Below are 20,007 nucleotides of genomic sequence, written 5' to 3'. Positions count from 1 at the left end.
AATTACGAATTTTAAACACACCTTTCAAAGGACCTTGTATAAAATAAAGAAGCTTTGGAATAGCAGTAGGTTTCAATAATAAATTCAGTGTGTTTCAATAAGTAATATAGTTTTCTTGTAGATTATTTAGCATACTTATTTGGGCGAAATTCAGGGTTTCAGTTTTGGGGGCAAGATCAAATACAAATATATTTATTACTCCAAGTTATAAACTAAAAGTAAATATTAAAAAAGGCTGCATTTTAAAGATTGGATTGTATGAACATTTCTAAAACGAAATAAGCCCATAAAATCCTAAATGTGAATATGTTCGAAACTGAATAATATTTTTAGAAACGACTGATATCATAGTTGTCATGTTTTAAACTCAATTAAAAGGAAGTTTTTATTATTATTTCCTACTTACTACTTAGAAAGAAGATTATACTAAAGCAATACATACTTACTTCTTAGTAAGATGATTAGTAGCTTTGAATTAACACAGTTGACGAAACATATCACAACTGCAAATGGAACATTTGGTAAAATTCCTTTTAATTTCAACAAAAGCTGTAACATTAGATTTATCAACAGTCAAACCATAAAAAAAGTGGCCAAAAAGCCATCTAATTTATGTGGATTTTTGTATACCTTAATGTTGAATGATTAAACCAAAGCTAATGAAACCATGGCAACTATTTCTACTCAAAGATAATTCAAAGTGGTTCATGAAAGAAAATGCTTTTCAATTGAAGTCAAAAAGATTCACATGAATATATCCATAGAAGTGCAACGTCTTCAATATCTTAAAGTACGACTAAGTACTTTCGTTTAAATGTTTCCTATGCTACATCAACCTGTCCACTAAAGTAATCTGGATGAGTGTATGAACATATATACATATATGTAAGTGGGTAAGTCCTCCTGCCGAGGACATTGTAACTTTTTAGTCTAACCAAGTGGCACTTATCCCTCCCCCTTTATCACATGTTGCCACATACATTTCTGTGTGATAAAATTACTTTTAAGGAGGAATCTCTCGCCAGTTGATAAAATGGAAACATGATAAAATCCGATTATAGAAAATGGCTAAGATATAAATACAGATATAGCCATGGCCATTGCCTTTTTTACCTACTCACTCTCCGTCTCAAATAGGTTTTCAGTATATTTATTTGACAAATTTAGAATTTATGATAGACTCTTCACTCGACACCTCCTCGGCTCCCTCTCTCTTTCTGTGTTTCTGCCTCTTATACATCCTAATCGTAATAAAAATGCACAACATGACAAAATGCTTCCAGCTGGAACACAAAAGACTCATATACCTCCACATCTCCCTTCAGCTATCTCTTGGGCGACATCTCTTTGTAAGAAAAGGCAAGTTAGGGCTTACTTACTTAGATGTTAACTGCTATCGAAATTCTCCAAATGAAACTTGCAAACGGCGGCTACAAATTTAATGCGCTTACAATAAATTTTTATTATCCGTGCGAATGTTGCCGTTAAATTGGATATTGAAGGCAACGTACCGCACAGCACCTATGTTAAGAAAAAAAAATTTGAATATTTTTCCCCCCTCTTTCTCTTTGTTACCATTTGCACATTTTCCCATTTTTTTTTTTTTTTTTTGTTATTTTTTAAAGTCTTTACTTTTGGCACCCAAGCAGAACGTGCTTTGTTTTTTTCCAACGTTGCTGTTGTTCTTTATGTTTTAATGCGGTCATAAAATGCTGGACAGGATGGCCGGAATGACCATGCACGTGCCTAAGAGGAGAAACCCCAAGCAGAGTTGTAGAGGTAGAGTTGGCACAGCAATGACATTGTCTTTCATCTCGATTTACTAGGTCAGGGCAGCGAAAGTGAGAGATTTAGAGGAATATGTTGGCTTGGCTTCTTGGCTTACCTGACGTATACTTAATCACCCTGAAAGTAGAGCGGCACACACAAAAAAAGCGTCTACACCAGAGAGATTGATTAAATTTCTGATTTATGTTCACACACAAACCGAACACTTAAACACTGAAACACACACACACTCACACACCCAAAAACATCACTAGAAGAATTACAAATGGTTTTAATATTGCTTCAAAAACAAACTAAATTGCCATTTTTCACTCCATTTTTATACGAGCCTGTTCTTTTCGTTTCCGTTTCTTTTTGAGGTTTCCGTTTATTGCTGATTGCGCGCGCGTTGCCTTCAGGTTGGAGACTGTTTGTTGGCCAGCTTTGATTATGGTTTTTATATCCTACTTGCCGCTCAAAACATTCAAAACACAACGTGTTGCAAGTTCAGCTTGCAACCAAAACAAAACATCCATTAGCCAAGAGCGCAGGCTCTAACAAGGAGCAATCTGGACGCCATTGGAATTAGTCGAGACACAAACCAAAGCTGCGACTTAAAATCACATTTTCATCGTTACCCCTCGAACAAACTGGAAACGGTTGCAATGTATGTCCAACTTGTTAGAATACATTTTGATTATAATTCCTTTGACAGTTCAATTTAGAGTGAAGGCAAAAGACACAGAAAGTAGAGAGAAAGAGTGAGAGAGGAAAAGAGTCTCAAAAAATATCCTACATTCGATGTGATATTGCTTTGGGCTAAATTTTCTTACGAATCGGTATCTGGCATCTAATTATCTTTCTAATCGACAGGCAATTTCTAACTGCAATTTCAACAGTGTTCTGTGTTCTCGATGTCATTTATTTACAATTTAACTGCTAGAGTATTGAAATTTAGCAAACTCGTTAAAAAAAAAACAAGTATCAGATCATTTTTTTTTTACTTTGATTCTCTACTATCAAAAGATATATCCATATTTCATATTTGAGCATTATTTGACAGACAATTGTAGCATACTTACAAGGGTAATGGGAAGAGACCAAATTCATATTCAAAAACATGTTGAAAGCTGTTAAAGAATAAAAATAAATTAATCAAAATTGTTGCGGTTATTATTTTAAATACATTTTATAATACTTACCAAGATCTTCGATTTCTATATAGAGCTTATATTTAATTACATATTGTTTGAACTTTCTAGCTTTTCTTCTCTTATTTGACTTGGTCACTAGAACCCGTTTAATCTTAAAATGTACCCCAATATATTTATTTAAAAAACCAATTACTTGTGTAATTACTATATAAGACAGTAATTCTTTAAATTTGCAACATTCCTTCATAAAATTGCTTACTGATTTTCATGATTTCTAACTACAAGATTTGAAGAGTGATATTTCTGAATTTGATTCAAGTATTTTAGACTATTATTTGTTTAGTTATTATAGATAGAAAATGGTTTATATATATTTTTTTTTAACAAAGTGCTTAAGTAGAACAAAACTAAGATTCATTATAATTCTTGATTCTTCTTAATTAATACCTAATAATGAGTTACAGCTCAAATATTTTGCATTCTAATAACTTTAATTAAATTTTGATTTTATGGCCTTATTTTGTTTTTACCTATTTGTGAGTTTCTTTAAGGTAAAATGAAATGGTAATATTTTATTTTTATAAAGCAGTCCTCGGTAGATGAGTTGTCTAAGTGACCCAGTCATTTGGGCAACTGAACAACAAGGACCCGGGGTCGAATACCAGGCTAGTGTATGGATGTAGTTTTCGTCTAAGCAGAAGGCCTTAGTTGCCAATGCTTGTAAAATATAGTTTAGTTGATAGTTTACAACTGTGTATATCCTATACATATAATAATAATAATAATAATAATATTTTTATAAAACTATCTGAAGGATATAATATTTTGGGATAGAAAAACACTGTTATCAGTGGCAACTTCTTATTCTTTAGTTGTCGACGAAATGCTAATTGATAAATGATAATTTATGACCTATTTCATATAGTTTTTAGCAAGCAAATATAAATCTGCCTCCTTTGATGAGTTGCAATCCATCAAAAGTCATGTAACCCACTTGCATACGCCATACATGATTGTTGGCTTAGCCTCAAGAAAGTAGAGACTCAAGGAGTCGAAAGAGAAGTAGAAAGCAAATCGAAAAACCACTCAAAGTGGCCAGCAATTGAAGCACCTGGAGTTGGACAAGCTCCTAGACATGAAGAGCATCTACTCATGTCACTGCCAGATTTTCATTTCCATTGCCAATGTTTGTCAACTCTTAGACTCTCTCTCTCGATCACCCTACCCCACAAATATTGACACACAAATGTTAATTATAGTCCGAGACAGAGGCAACAGATTTGCCTTCCCTGGCCATGCCTGGTCAAACACCGTGATGCACAGTAACAGGTCACAGTTTACGGTTTGCAATTGAGTCTTGTTTTTTTTTTGTTTTTCCATGTGCTTGTTAATATTCAATAGCATTAAATTTAAAGTGTGGACAAAAGTTTGCACTTTGTCTGGCTACAAAAAATACAAAATGTCCTCCTGCTTCTGGCCTTCCTGTTCACTCATCGTTTGTTGAGGTCCATCACCTGAATGGGTAGGCAGCATCAGGCTAGCAACATGTCGAAGTTTTTCATTAACCTGACTCATCCAGATACGCACAATGGACAGCTGCTGTCTATGTGAAGAGCGTTAACTTGTTTTCCTGTCTGAAACTCACTCACACACCCACTCAGCCATTCCCCTTCCTCTCTCTCTCTCTCTCTCTCTCTCTCTGTCTCTTGCCCTTTTTTTCACCTCCCTTTTTAACTTGCTATTTTTCTGTCGTTTTTAGCCATGTCCAAGGCAGTTTGTCCAAGCGTGAGGATATTTTATTATTATCATTTTTGTGGTTATTTGACAATGTTCTGGGTCGAAGGTGAAAAATATGTAAACTTTTGCCAACATTGAGGAGAATTTATCTCAGAAAACATCGGAAAAAAAAAAACGAAAATTTATATAAAATGCAAGTCACAAACTTTTCTGTTTGTTTTCTTTTTTTTTTTTTTTTTTGATACATTTTAATGGCAATTTTCATATCCAAATATCGAAACCAAGGCAACCAAGGTGATAGCAGGTAATCGCAATAAAATCTCGCCCCGCGCAGATGCAAAACTATTTGAATGTCATGTACTCTCTCCCATTGTAGAGATAGAATATGTTTTGCGCTTGACATAATTCCTTAATTACCAAAGTTGTCATTCGCATTTAAAAGTAAGTTACCAGTTTACCAGTTGCGATTACAATTACCCATTTTGTCATTGCGAACGTCAGTTGAAACTTGCAGAATTTCATTTTCATGCTGAACATTGATGATGAAGACCACCCACCTCGACATGTGCCACATACAATGAACCTACATACATATTTGACATGACCTTCACTAGCAACAAAAACTAGCGTATTTTAACAATTTAAGCAAACATTTTTGACATGAAAATGCAATCATATGCATGAAATATATAAAAAACCCGTTAAAATCTATATAAAATTGTTAACTTAACTAGTGCAAAATTATAAAAAATCAAGATTTTGATTTTGAAATGCCATAACAAACACTCATTATGAAGTTTCTATACTCTTGAAAGTATTTTTGCATCGAAGCTTTTTATCGCATAATAAAATTGAATATTTTCGTTTGAGAGCTTTATGAATAAACAATACGATCGTGATTAAGGTTGGTCCAGATCGGCGCTGATTCATTCGTAGCGTTGCATACTGCTGAGCAATATGAATATACACTTTTGGCAAGGGTACAATCAAAGTCAACAAATCAATATACAGTAGATGTCGGCTATAACGATTCTCATGGGACCGTTATAACCGATGTTTGTAATAGCCGATTGGATTTCTAATAGAAACTTTCCATACAAGTTTGTATGTAGCTAATCAAATCTTCGTTAGCTATAAGCTGAATATATGGAATGACATCGTCATAACCAGCATCTACTGTGTATTCAAACAGTCAGTGAAAGAAAATAGTGTACATGCACGTGATTTTTCCCCCTTTAGATGAATAATAAAACAAGAACACGGTACATTTAGTTATACATATTTTTAAATATATAAAACCGAATATTATGCTTTGCATATATTCAACTATGTATCTATATACTTTATACTGCGATGAATAAAAACTGTAAAGATAAATATGTATGTGTAAAGAGGGCACATAAGTATGTACAATTTATTCTTTATCAAAATAAATTTATGGAAACATTGCTCTTTTGTAATGAATTACGAAGAATTCGACAAGGTCACATCTAAAGCTTATGCATCCGGCCTCTGGGTTTGGTTCATCCATTAATTTGTTTTCTTCGAAACATAAAAAAAAATTTGCAATAAATTGTAGCAGCAACAACCAATTTTAGTCAACATTGAAATGAACGTTGTTTACCTTTGCGTTGGAATCAGTCTTAACAGCTTCCAGCTTCTGCCTTCTGTCGTTATGGCGATAGCGTTCCCATATCACACCGAACACTATAAGGGTGACAACAACAGCTACAATAATTATAAGAAAGATCCATGTGAGGCGATCATCCAGATGTGGTCCGCGAGCAATAGACATGTTGACTATTGGCAATTACTTTTCAGAGTGGCCACAAATGATCCATTTATCGCTAACGCGCCGGCACACATGTATGTATGTATGTATGTATGTATACTAGGAATGGTGGAGGTGAAAGAGTCACTGCCACCAACCTAGAACAAAAACAGACAAATTTGTATACCCTTACAGAAGAGGCATATTAGTTTTAGTCAAAACCAATTAAAGCAGCTAAGGCGGCTGTAAAATAAAACATTGTTCTGTATATTAAATAAACGAAAATATCCAGACTTAGTTATATTTCTAAAATTCGATTTTTTAGATATACCCGCTGTAGGTATTAAAAAAGTAACAAGAAACTTGGAAGGGTACTAAAACTTCGACATAACAAAAGTTAGCCCCTGTCTATGATTTGGTATTGTCGTATTAAGTTTATCGTATTCTTTTTATAACCTTGCAGAGGGTATTATAAAATTGGTCAGATGTTTGTAACGCACAGAAGGAGACGTTTCCGACCCCATAAAGTATATATATTCTTGATCAGCATGAGAAGCTAAGTCGATATAGCCATGTCCGTCTGTCCGTCTGTCCGTCGGTGCGTACGCGTTTTACTCAGCCATCTTAAGAGCTATCGGGATGAAATTTTTTTTGGGAGCTTTTTTTTACCCGGGTGAGATAAAGTATGAAAATCTTTGGGATCGGACTACTATATCATATAACTCTGGAACAAAAATTTTTGCAAAAATTGGAGTATCCCCATGAAATTCACCAATATAATAGAATTTGATATAAAATCTCAGATCCCAAAATTTGACCCTGATCGGATAAATAGAACACAAGTTACAGTCTATATAAATCGGTTCAATCGCTGCCGGCAGCTCTGCTTGCTGCCTACTACGTCATCATCAAATCAACAGAGCACATGCATACACACACAGACGCAACGCTACATAAACTGTATGTGTATGCGTGCGTTGCTTTGCTTAGGGAATGAGGGAAGAAGAAGAACAAATTGTACATAGTATGAAGAGTAAAATTGTTTTGTTTGTATATTAATGAATTGAGTTGCAGAAAACAAATTTTGAACATGTGAAATTATTATTGTCAAGGACTGCAAGGGTATATAAACTTCGGCATAGCCGAATTTAACTTCTTTGATATTTTTTGTTTCAAATTCTTGTTAAGTATTATTTTGCTCTTACTCATTATTTCAAAGATCAGAAAATTAAATAAAAAATAATGAGAGCGACTCATTTTGTTGGAAATAAATATCGAATGTTGCATCTTGGCAAATATATATTAAATACTTATATGTATGAACCTACACGTAGTAATCATACTGATAAAAATTAAATATTTACGTACATTTATATGACATAAATGAGAAGAGGGTTGTATTCAAAATTCTTGTGGACTGATTTAAACGATCTTGGTGTTAACATGGAATAAACAGTAGATTGATTTTTATATTGTGATTTGATTTTATTGACTTTCATTGTGTAATTGGTCAACCAATTTAAGCCCCTTTGACGATTTCAAAGTACAAATGTATATTTTAACATACGTATGTGCATACAAATCTTAGTTCATTGTGGTTCCAAATTTAGCTAGGAGTTTGAAGTTCAAGATCAGGCATCAATTGTCTGTCATTTTTGGGCCACTAGTTGCAGTGAAAGTTGTCAGTTGCAGGAAAGGCATCAGCCAAGCGTGTCAGGTTCGGTTTGGGAGCTTTGCCAGGTCCTGATAATGATGCTGCCAATACTATTGGCTCCTCCTCCTGGTGGTCCTTCTCATGCTCTTGTCATGAAATTTTCTTATTTGCAGGCATCGCGCATTGCATTTCCTTTTGGCTTTCGCACTGTGGTTGCTGCGCCACCTTCACCACCTGCACCACCCACCCACAACTCAACTCAACACAGCTCGTTTCGATTCGCAGTAGCATTTCAATTTCAATTTGCTGACGGAAACGTGAAGCGTCGTCACTGACAACGCACAAGTTTCTCTCCTTTTTTTTTTTTTTTGGTCTTTTTGTTTGTGCTCTTAGCTTTTGGTAGCTAGTTCTGTTTGCCATTTTGGCAAACTCCTTGGCCACCAATTAGTGTGGAAAACCTTCGGCAAGTGTAACAAAATCGCATAGCGAAATTGTCAATGGAAATTGAAATATAAAAGAAAACTAGATAGAACATTCAGACAATATGCAGACATAATGGCAGGCAGGTGACAGGCAGATGGTTGATGATGATGCTTTTAATTAAATTGTTTTACACGTGCGTAAATCCTTTACTAATTGTTTCGCCTGATTTTCAACGCAAACAATCAAGTTTAATTATGGCCAGAGCTATGCAAATTTTGTACAACGGAAATTTCATTAAAATGTCCCCAGGGGACATGTTACAACAGCAATACCATGGACGCCATAGAGGGCCTCATACGACTGAGTGCCCGCAAAAATTTGTCAAAATTAAATTTACACCTGTTTGGCCATATGCAAATAAGTATGCATAAGAGGTTATAACATGGCTATCATCAGTATCCTCATCATCATTCACATCCACATCCAACTGAGGCTTGCCAAAAAAAAGGGGGGGGAAAAAAACTCTATCAAACATGGACAACAATTTGGATAGGCAAAAAGTTGGTACTAACTCTTGTAGTAGAGATGATTGCACCAAATTGCCAACGTTGTTGTTGACTTTCGACTGCATTCACACTGAGAGAAATACTGAAGAGTATTGACATTTATTCTGAAAATCAATATTATGTAGATGACCAAATTCAGAGCTGAAAAAAAGAAGAAATTTCTAAAACTAAAACAAAACATAAAGCTTAGATCAAGTGTTCCTGTTAAAATATTTTCAAACAGTAAAGAAAAGATCTCTACGAGTCAAGTGAAATTTCCAAATTTAGCTATTGAATTAGAGAAAATTGTTTTATTCACGGATTTTTTTATCTGACAAGAGCCAAAAGAAGCAAATATTTCAACATGCCTAACATTAAGTTGCAATCATCGGATGAGGAAATCTTTGATACCGACATTCAAATCGCGAAATGCTCTAGGACCATTAAGACCATGTTAGAGGACTGTGGCATGGAGGATGATGAAAATGCCATTGTGCCGCTGCCCAATGTGAATTCAACCATCTTGCGCAAGGTTCTCACATGGGCCCATTATCACAAGGATGATCCCCAGCCCACTGAGGATGATGAAAGCAAGGAGAAGCGTACAGATGATATAATTTCCTGGGATGCCGACTTTCTTAAAGTAGACCAGGGAACCCTGTTCGAACTAATATTGGCTGCCAACTATTTAGACATCAAGGGCCTTCTGGAGTTGACTTGCAAGACTGTGGCCAACATGATTAAGGGCAAGACACTAGAGGAAATACGCAAAACATTTAACATTAAGAAAGACTTTACCGCCGCCGAGGAGGAGCAAGTGCGCAAGGAGAACGAGTGGTGTGAGGAGAAGTAGGATGACCCCAAGTACCCTAATTAAGTTTATCTAAGTGATCCACCCTCTTGATCTAAATTGGCAGGGCCTGGCATAGACATTTACCAGGTACAGTGGAAGCCCAAAAAAGTGTCACTCTAATATCTATATACTTTTTACTTTTAAATACTTTTAAAAAACTTCAATATTACAGAATTTTGCTTTCTTTAGCCATATTCTTAGGCTAATACCTTAATACCCTTATATAAAAAGCATCAAGTATTAAAAATATTATAAACTGTTCCATGATTTTACATAAAGAACAAAATACTTCTAAGGCAAATCAACAATGTAGCCAAAAAAGTAAACTTACAAAACCTTAACTCTGCCAAAATGGGGTCAATGTTTATTTATTTTCTAGTAAGTGCACTTTTTAATTGATTTAAAATGTAAACTCATTCTACAGTGTAAAGTTTAAGTATATTTTGCCAAGTGTAATAGTCGTCTGTTTGCAAGTGTGTGTGTGTTTGTGTGTGGTCTTGGCCACTTACCACTGGCATTCAAAAATCCTCACTGCATTTGGCTTTTTCTTCATTTTTTGTTGTTTTGTGCTTTTGTTCTGGGAGGTTTTTTTTCCTTTTGTTGCTGTTGTTTTGCTTTGTCAGGGATTGATAGCTATACTAACTTTGATTTATTGCCTGCAAGAGAGCCAGGACACTGCAAAATACACAAGACAGATACTGATACAGCCTTCTCCACCAACATACAACCCATTCACCATATTCCAGTTCTCTGTGTGCCACGAAGGACTCGTTTAATTGCAACTAAAACTAATCAACAAGGCATATGTTGCTGTTGTACCCTGACATTGAATTGTTGGCATATATTGGCAGCCCGCTTCACTTTCACATCTTGGCCGGAAAATTTATGCTTCTTAGTTTAGTGTAGTGACATGTCCAAGGAAATAGGTGTTCTGCTTGTCCTTGATGGCAAAGAAAAAGGGATGGTCCACTGTAAACTCGTAGGTCACTTCACCAATCACAGCCAATTCCAATACGACTTTAGAAACTGCAGAGTGAAATGAGTGAAATACGAAAAATAAAACTGAATAATGTATCAGGCGCTTACAGGTGGCTCCAGTGGCTGTAGTTCCCTTCTCGTTCACCTCAATGAGAGCTTTATGCTTGACCTCAGAGATATGCAGGGGCGCCGGACTTTGCAGCAGGCTATTAAAGTTGGCCTCGCCACTGAATAACGATACGAGGCCCAACTGCAAATGTAAAAGTGGATTATGTTTATCCTTTAGGCCTTTGAAGGACTCACCTTTTCCAAAACAGGCTGCATGGATACATCAAATTCATATTTGAATTTCGGCAATTGCACTTCAACTTTTTGCTGTTTAAGCTTTGATGAAATTTCATTTAAATCAAGGTTCTTTAATTGTTCTTCCAGGTCAGACAATCCCTGTTCTTGGTGCGGCAATAGGATCAAAAACACAATGTCTGTATTCTCATATGGCAATTCCAGGGCTTTGGCCTTCAATTCGGGCAAGTCGGCGTATTGAAAGTAATCCGATTGATACATAGTATCCACTTTCACCTTTTGACCTGACTGGCTGGTAAATTCCCGCGGCTCTGTTTGGTATTCTTCGAAAATCTGCAACCAATTGCCCTTGAAGTAAATGGCATTGATCAGAACAGCTGCAGTGCTGGCATCCAGGCTGTCCGAGCTGATGAGGTTTTTGATATGACCTTTAGTTTGCTCCTCCACCCACGTGTTGATGTGCTCAGCCGTTGCCTTCGAGTGGAGTGCGAAATTCACATTCTCCGCGGATGCATTGAAATTTTTGCCAACCAAATCCTGATAGGCCGTGGCCAGTTGGTATTGCGGGGCCACATAAATCCGATTGGCATACTTCAATTCGGGCACATCTTCACCATCCACGGGGACTTTGGCCTTTTTAGTGACCAACTGAGCGAATTGTTGAGCCACTTCAGATTTACTCGAAGCTGTCTGCAATTCCAAACCCTGCTTCAGTTGTTGCTCCGTAATGCCATCGGCACCCAAATACAGCAGAGCCAGACCGGTGCGAATGGATACGGGGGACACAATAAGATTGCCGTTGCCCTGGGCATTGGCCAGTTGATGGTAAAGCTTTGATGCGAACTTGGCATCACCCGCGGCGGTGGTGTCTGTGGCCATAGTCAGACTCAATCCCAACAGGAAAATTGGTATAAGGGCAGCTGCGTCTGTGTGTCAAGATGGAAAATGGAAAAACGAGTAGTGTAATTAGGACGATGTGCAAGAAGCAAAGCTGATTAAACGTACATCGCAACATGGTGTCGACTCCGTAAACGAAAGCGAAACTAAAATTCAATCTGAACCTCAGCTGACCTCTGCGTACTAAAGTGCTTCGGTCACCGGATGCCCCTTATATTGCCTCTTCCAAAATATATAGCTACTGATTAACAGCTTAAGATAGATAAATACTGGTTTCCCCTAATTATGTATGTAGATTTCTTAGTTATTCTCAACTCTGGTACCCAGTCTGACGCAAAAGCTCTGAATGTTCTTTGAGATCCACACGAACAATCAGACAGATTCTTGGAATTACATATAAGTAAACATTTTAACATTTTACATTTATCTATTTCAAATAAGTTGAGGTAAAGTTCCATAACTTGGCATAGATTTAAAGCATACAAGCGGCTAGAGCTTGAATGGACTCCAATATAGTCAGTATGATTTGAGTCATAATATGAACAGGCAACAATAATGACATAAAAGTTACGAGTCTTCGTATGGGACTGTGGCCTTAACATTATCCTTTGGATACACATGGAAGATGACACGCAAGACTCTCTCTTTAACCTCTAGTTTACCATGAAACTAATTACACAGAAGTGTCGATTCAACGTTATAGTTTGAAGATTAAATTGTTCTTCTAATTCGGAGGACAGACTAAAACTAAGACTGCCCTTCATCCAGAGATCGGTGCCTTAAATATATCAACGTCTATTGATCGTACTGTGGAGGAAGTCGGCGAAAACCTTGGTTCCAAAGGTAGATAGAAAGGTGCCTCTGCACTGGGTCAAGCGTAAAAGTGCTTACTACAGGTATAGAAGGTCAATAACAAGAGGATAGTGCGATAGTGGTCACAATGTACTTAAGGTTATGGGAATTGAGAGTTGGCAATGTGACTTTTAATGAAAGCGGAAGTCAGTCAGCGGTTTTTGGTATTGCGATCCATCTACCTCTCGCTGCATCATAGTTGGTCGGGGTGCAGGGCTTTATTCTACTTGTTCTGTAGAAGGCGGCGTATTGCAGAGAGATTTTTAATTTATTTAATATCCCTAATAAATTTTCATATATTAATAATAAGAAAGAGCATTTAAAGTCTCACAGGGCGAAGCAAAAAATTCTATCATACTAGATTTCAATTAAATGAGGCATACAATTTAAGAGCAAGCAAATAAAATTTCCAATTCTAAATAAATTTACTCTTTGAGTTCTCTTTTCGTTGTGCTCTCTCTCTCTATCGCTCACACCCGCATTCTCTCTTTTGCTTTCTATTTACTTTCTCACATTGTGTAGCTCTCTTTCTATTCGTATTGGCATGAGCTCATTTTGTTTATTTATTTGTTAGTTTTATTTATTTACAAAAAGCCATTGCGGTTGAACATCCGAATGAATACAAAATAAGAACTTAAATTATATATTGTAAGTATTTATTTTTAAAATTTAACGATTTCCAACTTACTAAGTTGCAACAAACCACAGACTACAGTGTCTCAAGAGTGAAGTGGCAGCAAGGGCGTCTGACAACAAACTGAAATTCTCTCAACCAAGGGCTAGAATAGACCAACAACAGCTGATAAGCTCAGCCATTAGAAGTTTTATTCCAATTCTTACTGAAAGTTATGTGAATTGAATGAAATCTTTTTGTGTGCTGGAAGATGAAAGCCAGAAAAGCGACATTAATTTATGTACAAGACCTTAAAAGCAAACAAAAATAGATATAGGAAAATGATACATTTCAAACACTTTGACCCCACCTTCTACTGGAAAATAGAGTATCAGTATCTGGGGTTTTGTTTTACTTTTACTCTTATATTTTTTATTTTGCTGACTTAACCGACTTGGTGGCCTTACTATATAGAGTATTATTCGATGCGTGTAAACTGTCGTTGCCAGCTCGCCCGCATTCCTCTTTGATGACTGCCGATACTCTTTGTTCGCCGGGCATAACATATCGGCCGGCAAAGAATACAGCCTGATTGTTGCGTATATAAAAAACGAATGGATGATCCACTTTGAATGACTTCTTGTTCATGTTTAACATCATGGGCACAATTTTCATGACTGCAAAACCATTGAATTTTAGAATTTTCTTTGCTTAAGCACTTTTGTGGTACTTACAAGTGGCAGCTGCCGCCTCAGAGCCCGCCTCATTGACAGCAATATAGCCACGATGTTTGGCTGCTGATATCCTTTGTGGTTTCTTGGTGTCAAACAACAAGCTAAGATTTGCCTTTTTGCCAAATATTTCCATTATGCCCAGCTAGAAGTTGAAAAATTAGTACAATTTCAAAAGTCCCATCGATCGTTATACCTTCTTCAATATGTCCTTTAGATCGAGATCAAATTCTATGGTAAACTTTGGCATGGCTATCTCCACATCCTCCATGGACATTCTTTGCTCAATATCTGGCAAATGTACAGTGTTCAACATCTTTTCCAAACTCAATATGCCAGATATGTCATTTGGTAAGATTATTAGCATTGATATATCCGAATTCTCGTAGGGCAATTGTACGGCTCGTGCCTTGAGTTCGGGTAATTCAACATATTTGAATTTATCCTCCTGATACATCATATCAACTTCAACCCTTTGGCCCAAGTCCACATAGAAATCATCACGTAATGTCGTCTCGGGTGTAAAGGGTTTCAGCCATTTGCCTTTGAAGTACAAAGCATTGATCAATATGGCACTCGTTTCCGCATTGACCACATCCGGTTGCAATAGGTTCTGGATTTTCCCATCTGTTTGTTGTTCAATCCAAAGATTAATTTGCTTCACAACAGACAAAGCATCGGCAAAATTAACAGATTCTGCTTTGGCTCTAAAGAAATCTTTGGCCAGATCATTGAATTCTGGTTGCAATCTCAATGTATTGTTCACATACAATGAATTGAGAGCCTTGAGTATGGGTCCCTTCTCCCCATAATTGCAATTGGCTGTCCAGAATTCCCCAAAGGCACGAGCTATATTATACTTATCGTCCAGGCCCAGATCCAAGCCACGACGCAGTTCATCGGCTGTGGAGCCAGCAGCTCCCATGAAGGCCAAGGAGAAGCAACTCTGTATGGATGCCGGCGATATGACCATATTTACACCCTGCGATTGGCAGCTGTCCACAGCATGTCTGGCAACAACATCGTAAAGATTTCGTGAAAAGGAATTTCGACTATCATGAGGTTGGGACATTTCTGCAAAAAACAAATTGTAATCAAAACATTATTTTTATTTCTTTTGACAATTATATTAAAAAAATATCTATCTATGAAAAGACAACTTAATTGAAAGATACTCTAGGAAAATTCATGAAAAATCTTTAATTTTCCCACTACCTTTTAATTCTTTTTCTCTGTGCAAAGTACTTCAGTTGAAGATATAAATTCTTTGGTCTGAAAACTAATTAAATGATAAGAAACTCTTTTTAAAGCACATGCAGATAACAACATATTATAAACACAACAATAACAAAATAAAAAAAAAACACCAACACCTGATCACAATTTGTTAACTGTTTAATTATAATTTCATTTTATTTGGTTTTGCTAAATTTGTCAAGTAGATATATTCATTCATTTCAAACAGAGAGAAGAAAAGAAATACATTCCAATGATAAGGTCACTTTTTACAGCAGTTGATCGACTAAATCCATTAAATTTACACCAGGTGTGTGTCTGTTAGCTGAATTGTCATATATATTGATAAGATGGAGAGAAAATAACTACCGGAAAACGAAAATAGTTAGCGTCAAATTGGAAATTCTTTGCGTATGCACAACCGACTTATGTATATATGTAGAAGGAACTGACTAATTTGGCCAAGTGACTCAGAGCTTGAGTTTTTGGAGTGCCTAGGAAGGCGACCTATATACGATTAGATAAGAGACTCAGTGAGAGAAATAAATTTATAGAGGGAAAACCCAGAGAACGTCAAGCGAACCAAACCATTTAACGCTCTACAGAAGCTTATCAGAAAGAGTTTCTATATAATGGACAACCCGAAAAAAACTGTCAGTAGCCGTCGGTTTTGGGATTTCAGTGAAGATTTGGAAAAATTCTCAAATTACTTGTACAATCAATTAGCAAATGGTAATCCCAATAGGAATATTATCTTCTCACCCTTCTCCATACAAACCTGTGCGGCCATGTTGCTAATGGGTGCCGAAAAGGGTACCGAAACCTTTGGCGAACTGAGACATGGCCTGCAGTTTAGTATAGAGGATTATGCGGATATTGCCAATGAATTCGATACTATACTGACGGCATACGAACAGTTGAATACATTAAAAACTGCAAATAAATTGTACCTAATGAATGGTTTGAGTGTTCAGAGAAAGTTTGAAATCCTCTTAACCAAGAGATTTCATTCCAAACCGGAGAGTCTCGATTTTGCCAATAGTTCAGAATCAGCTGAGCACATTAATGGTTGGGTAGAATCGCGTACCAATAGGCTAATCAAAGATATAATTAAACCCGAGTTATTGAATTCCCAGACTCGTCTCATTCTGGTCAATGCCACACACTTTAAGGGCGAATGGGAGATCAAATTTAATGAGCACAATACACGCGATGATGATTTCTATATAAACGAGAGCCAAAAAATCACAGTTAAAATGATGCATTTGGAACACACCTTTCTGTATGCCGAATTAAAAGGTTTGGATGCCACCGCACTGCAAATGAATTACAAGGATTCGGATTTATCCATGCTAATAATATTGCCCAATACAAGGACCGGTCTCAGGAATGTGGAGAATAAATTACAATCGACTTCATTGAAGAAAATAACCAATCAATTGTCAGAGGCGCCAGTTAATGTAAAAATACCTAGGTTCAAGGTCGAATTCGAGCAGGAACTTTCACCAGTTTTCAAAATGGTATTCAACTATATTTTACTTAGATTTCATTACATTTATATCGATTATATGTACATATCTCCTCTATATGCAGTTAGGCATTAGGCGCATATTTTCCAATGATGCTGAACTTGGCAAAATCTTAACAACTGATGATCCTCTCAATGTTTCCCAAATCTTTCATAAGGCATTTATTGAGGTCAATGAAATGGGCACTGAAGCAGCAGCAGCAACTGGTAAGTTTCTGAATGCTCTTTACATTATGAAAGGGTATAACAATGTCATCGAAATGTATATCTTTTCTTAACCCATAACGTATATATTTATAAATGTGATGAGTATCTTGTTTTTCTCTTAAAACGTATTTAAACTTGCTACAAACTGTTGCAATCACTTCTCTCTAAATATCTGACAAAAGACTTACTTAAAGAAGAAAATAGGCCCAACTCAAATAAACCTTATAACTTTTAAAGTTAAAGGAACCTATCTACATAAGGTCACCATCTATTATAGGATTCGATCGTTTCTTTTTCAGTAGAGAAGTTATTACCTTATATTGACAATCTGAAAACCCCTTTTGTACTCCTTTTAAAATGAATATTATCATATAACGTATAGTAAGAATATTTCCATCTTGACCTTTTCAACTCCATTTTCGTTATTTTAGCTATAATTGCGATGGTTAGAAGCTTGCCACTTCCGCCACCGAAACCAAAACAATTTTATGCCAACAAACAATTTTACTATGTAATATTTCATCGTTCCCACGGTCATTTGTTCGCGGGGAATGTATGTCAATTTTCTGCTCCTGCTGCACCTGCTGCTCCTTCTGATGAGGCCTGTATTTGTGAAAAAAATTGAAATTTCATGGTCAATTTTCTTTCTACTTGCTCTAGATGATATCGAAGAAAACTCGTTAAGCAGTCATATAAAAATCCCATTTGAGGCAAATCGACCATTCTTCTATGGCATCTTTAATGCAAAAGGTGTCCGATTCCTAGAGGGCATAGTCAAAGGAAAATAAAACAATGTATCTTTGTTATTGTGAAATAAAATCATAGTACATGAAACTAATTTATAAAGTGTGTTTCCATTGTTCCCAAACACCTGCACATAAGTGAATTTAAATCGCTCAACATCATCTGATTTATTTAAACAATATTATTAACAAAGTAACGAAGCAACTGTGGCAAATCACGATTTCATCCACCGAGTCTGAATAATTTTAGCGGCAACCTAACAAAAAATGCCCAAAGTTTCAATCCGAAACGTACTTTTGCGGTCTAAGGTTGTTTGAAAGTAAACTGGTGGACAAGGAACATAACCAAATGGATAAGCTTTGGTCAATGTGGGGTAAGTCTAATAACTGGCAATGCATTATAGAAATAGAATCCAATTCGATGTAATGCAAGAATGGATAGTGACATGATTTATATTTTCACCCAGGTTGTTGGTTGCTCGTGTTAATCCATTTAAGTCCTCCACCCACTGAAGCTCAATCTCCCAAATTGGAATTCTCTGAACAGCTGACTATTTTCACCATTAATTTATATAATCGAATTTCGTATTTCGAGCCGAAAGAGAATATCGTTTTCTCTCCATTCTCCATACAAACCTGCGCAGCGATGGCTCGATTGGGTGCGAAAAAAGAAACAGCCGAGGAATTAGATCTAGGCCTGCGTCTTTCGACTGACACTCACCGAATGGCTGAAAGTTTCCATCAAGCCATTTTAACCTTTGAGAAGAGTAAGAACCTTCAAATTGCGAACAAGATTTTCGTGATGCAAGGTTACAATCTGCGTCAGGGCTTTAAAAGGTTGTTAACCAATCTCTTTCATTCGTCGGTGGAGAGTTTGGACTTTGGCAAAAGTGAGAGGGCGGCGGCCACTATCAATCAGTGGGTGAAACAGAAAACCAATAATTCAATACCAAAAATAGTAGAGCCTAGTTCCCTAACATCCGATTCTCGAATTGTATTGGTTAATGCCATACACTTTAAAGGCAATTGGGTACACAAGTTTAACGTAAGACTAACCCGACGCGAAAATTTCTATTTAAATGATGAGAAGGGCATAAACGTGCCCATGATGAACATTGATGAGACTTTTGGATATGCCGAGTTACCCGAATTGGATGCCACCGCTCTACAGTTGCCCTACAAGGACTCTAATTTATTCATGTTGATTATTTTGCCCAACAGTAAGACAGGTTTATCTCAAATGGAGAACAAACTGCGAGCCATCGAATTGATAACCATCACGAAAAAAGTCTATCAGACGAAGGTGTGGGTAAAACTCCCAAGGTTCAAAAGTGAATTCCAGATAGAACTCTCAAACATTTTTAAGACGGTAGGAATAATAATGGGCTCTATTCAAAAGAACCCCTTCTTTTCATATTAATCGATTTTTAACATTATATTTCAGTTGGGAATGACTCGCATATTTTCAAGCAGTGCAGATTTCAGTGGAATGCTTGAAAGTCCGCAAAGCTTAAAATTATCCTCCATTATACACAAAGCCTTCATTGAGGTCAACGAATTTGGCACAGAGGCAGCAGCGTCAACTGGTGAGTTATTCTCAGGGTGTCCTTTTTCCGAATTGGTTTGCTTAGGCCGGTTTTGTGGTCATCCATATACTCTTATTGATATAGAACTAACCGTCTTTACTTTTTTTTAAGCTACTGATCTTGTGTTCACGACCTCGGTGGTAGCCCCGAAACCAGTTCATTTTCACGCCGATCATCCGTTCATCTATTATATAATGAATGAAGATAACTACGTACTCTTTGCTGGCAAACTATTCAAGGTCTAAATAAAGACATCAAGTTTTTGATTTAAATTGTTTCTTCAAAAGTTTTGAACTCATTAAGGTTTCTCAACCCTTATTATCTACTTTCACTATCTAATTACTTATATTACAGCGTGTGACAGCTACCCAGAGGGCCTGGGGTAACATTCACCGCGTCAAAGTTTACCCTTGCAAGTATTTTGTTACT

At 36.5% G+C, this 20,007-nt stretch overlaps 5 protein-coding genes and 1 pseudogene across 12 annotated transcripts in view; 3 read left to right on the top strand and 3 right to left on the bottom strand.

The window, feature by feature from the left end:
* Window positions 1-2,170, bottom strand: part of LOC137577382 (GTP-binding protein Di-Ras2) — a 44,037-nt gene extending 41,867 nt beyond the window's left edge. Inside the window, exon 1 of the mRNA XM_068290821.1 lies at window positions 1,886-2,170. The gene's annotated coding sequence lies outside the window, so the exon portion shown is untranslated. The remainder of the gene's footprint in view (window positions 1-1,885) is intronic.
* Window positions 2,171-9,333: 7,163 nt separating this feature from the next.
* On the top strand, window positions 9,334-9,953 carry LOC137577656 (S-phase kinase-associated protein 1 pseudogene; annotated as a pseudogene).
* Window positions 9,954-10,644: 691 nt separating this feature from the next.
* Window positions 10,645-13,817, bottom strand: Spn42De (Serpin 42De). Of its 2 annotated transcripts, none has more exons than XM_068291193.1 (4): window positions 13,623-13,817; window positions 11,186-12,111; window positions 10,991-11,132; window positions 10,645-10,930 (listed from the first exon to the last, which is right to left on the bottom strand). In XM_068291193.1, the coding sequence occupies exons 2-4, from the start codon at window positions 12,062-12,064 to the stop codon at window positions 10,797-10,799; spliced, it is 1,155 nt and encodes a 384-aa protein (XP_068147294.1). In that variant the 5' UTR covers window positions 12,065-12,111; window positions 13,623-13,817; the 3' UTR covers window positions 10,645-10,796. The 2 variants fall into 2 exon arrangements, with proteins under 2 accessions (XP_068147294.1, XP_068147293.1); XM_068291192.1 differs by lacking the exon at window positions 13,623-13,817 and adding an exon at window positions 12,191-12,275.
* Window positions 13,818-13,951: 134 nt separating this feature from the next.
* On the bottom strand, window positions 13,952-17,619 carry LOC137577651 (serine protease inhibitor 42Dd-like). Of its 4 annotated transcripts, XM_068291182.1 has the most exons (5): window positions 15,884-15,949; window positions 15,494-15,557; window positions 14,475-15,352; window positions 14,282-14,423; window positions 13,952-14,224 (listed from the first exon to the last, which is right to left on the bottom strand). In XM_068291182.1, exons 3-5 carry the CDS (start codon window positions 15,348-15,350, stop codon window positions 13,980-13,982), a joined length of 1,263 nt encoding a protein of 420 aa, XP_068147283.1. In that variant the 5' UTR covers window positions 15,351-15,352; window positions 15,494-15,557; window positions 15,884-15,949; the 3' UTR covers window positions 13,952-13,979. The 4 variants fall into 4 exon arrangements, with proteins under 4 accessions (XP_068147283.1, XP_068147286.1, XP_068147284.1 ...); XM_068291185.1 differs by lacking the exons at window positions 15,494-15,557; window positions 15,884-15,949 and adding an exon at window positions 17,564-17,619; XM_068291183.1 differs by lacking the exon at window positions 15,494-15,557 and having other exon boundaries at window positions 15,884-15,951.
* LOC137577652 (serine protease inhibitor 3/4-like) lies at window positions 15,685-18,319 on the top strand. Of its 4 annotated transcripts, XM_068291190.1 has the most exons (4): window positions 16,483-16,582; window positions 16,651-17,034; window positions 17,108-17,249; window positions 17,681-18,087. In XM_068291190.1, the coding sequence occupies exons 1-4, from the start codon at window positions 16,580-16,582 to the stop codon at window positions 17,872-17,874; spliced, it is 723 nt and encodes a 240-aa protein (XP_068147291.1). In that variant the 5' UTR covers window positions 16,483-16,579; the 3' UTR covers window positions 17,875-18,087. The 4 variants fall into 4 exon arrangements, with proteins under 4 accessions (XP_068147289.1, XP_068147288.1, XP_068147290.1 ...); XM_068291188.1 differs by having other exon boundaries at window positions 15,685-17,034; window positions 17,910-18,087; XM_068291187.1 differs by having other exon boundaries at window positions 15,685-17,034.
* Window positions 18,320-18,334: 15 nt separating this feature from the next.
* LOC137577729 (antichymotrypsin-2-like) lies at window positions 18,335-19,823 on the top strand. The gene is made up of 4 exons (XM_068291275.1): window positions 18,335-18,366; window positions 18,460-19,361; window positions 19,437-19,578; window positions 19,690-19,823. Exons 1-4 carry the CDS (start codon window positions 18,342-18,344, stop codon window positions 19,821-19,823), a joined length of 1,203 nt encoding a protein of 400 aa, XP_068147376.1. The 5' UTR covers window positions 18,335-18,341.
* Window positions 19,824-20,007: the final 184 nt, after the last annotated feature.

The sequence above is a fragment of the Drosophila tropicalis genome, unplaced genomic scaffold (assembly GCF_018151085.1).
Source record: "Drosophila tropicalis isolate 14030-0801.00 unplaced genomic scaffold, ASM1815108v1 contig_593, whole genome shotgun sequence".
NCBI classification, from domain to species: domain Eukaryota; kingdom Metazoa; phylum Arthropoda; class Insecta; order Diptera; family Drosophilidae; genus Drosophila; species Drosophila tropicalis.
This window is presented reverse-complemented; position numbering and strand designations above follow the sequence as displayed.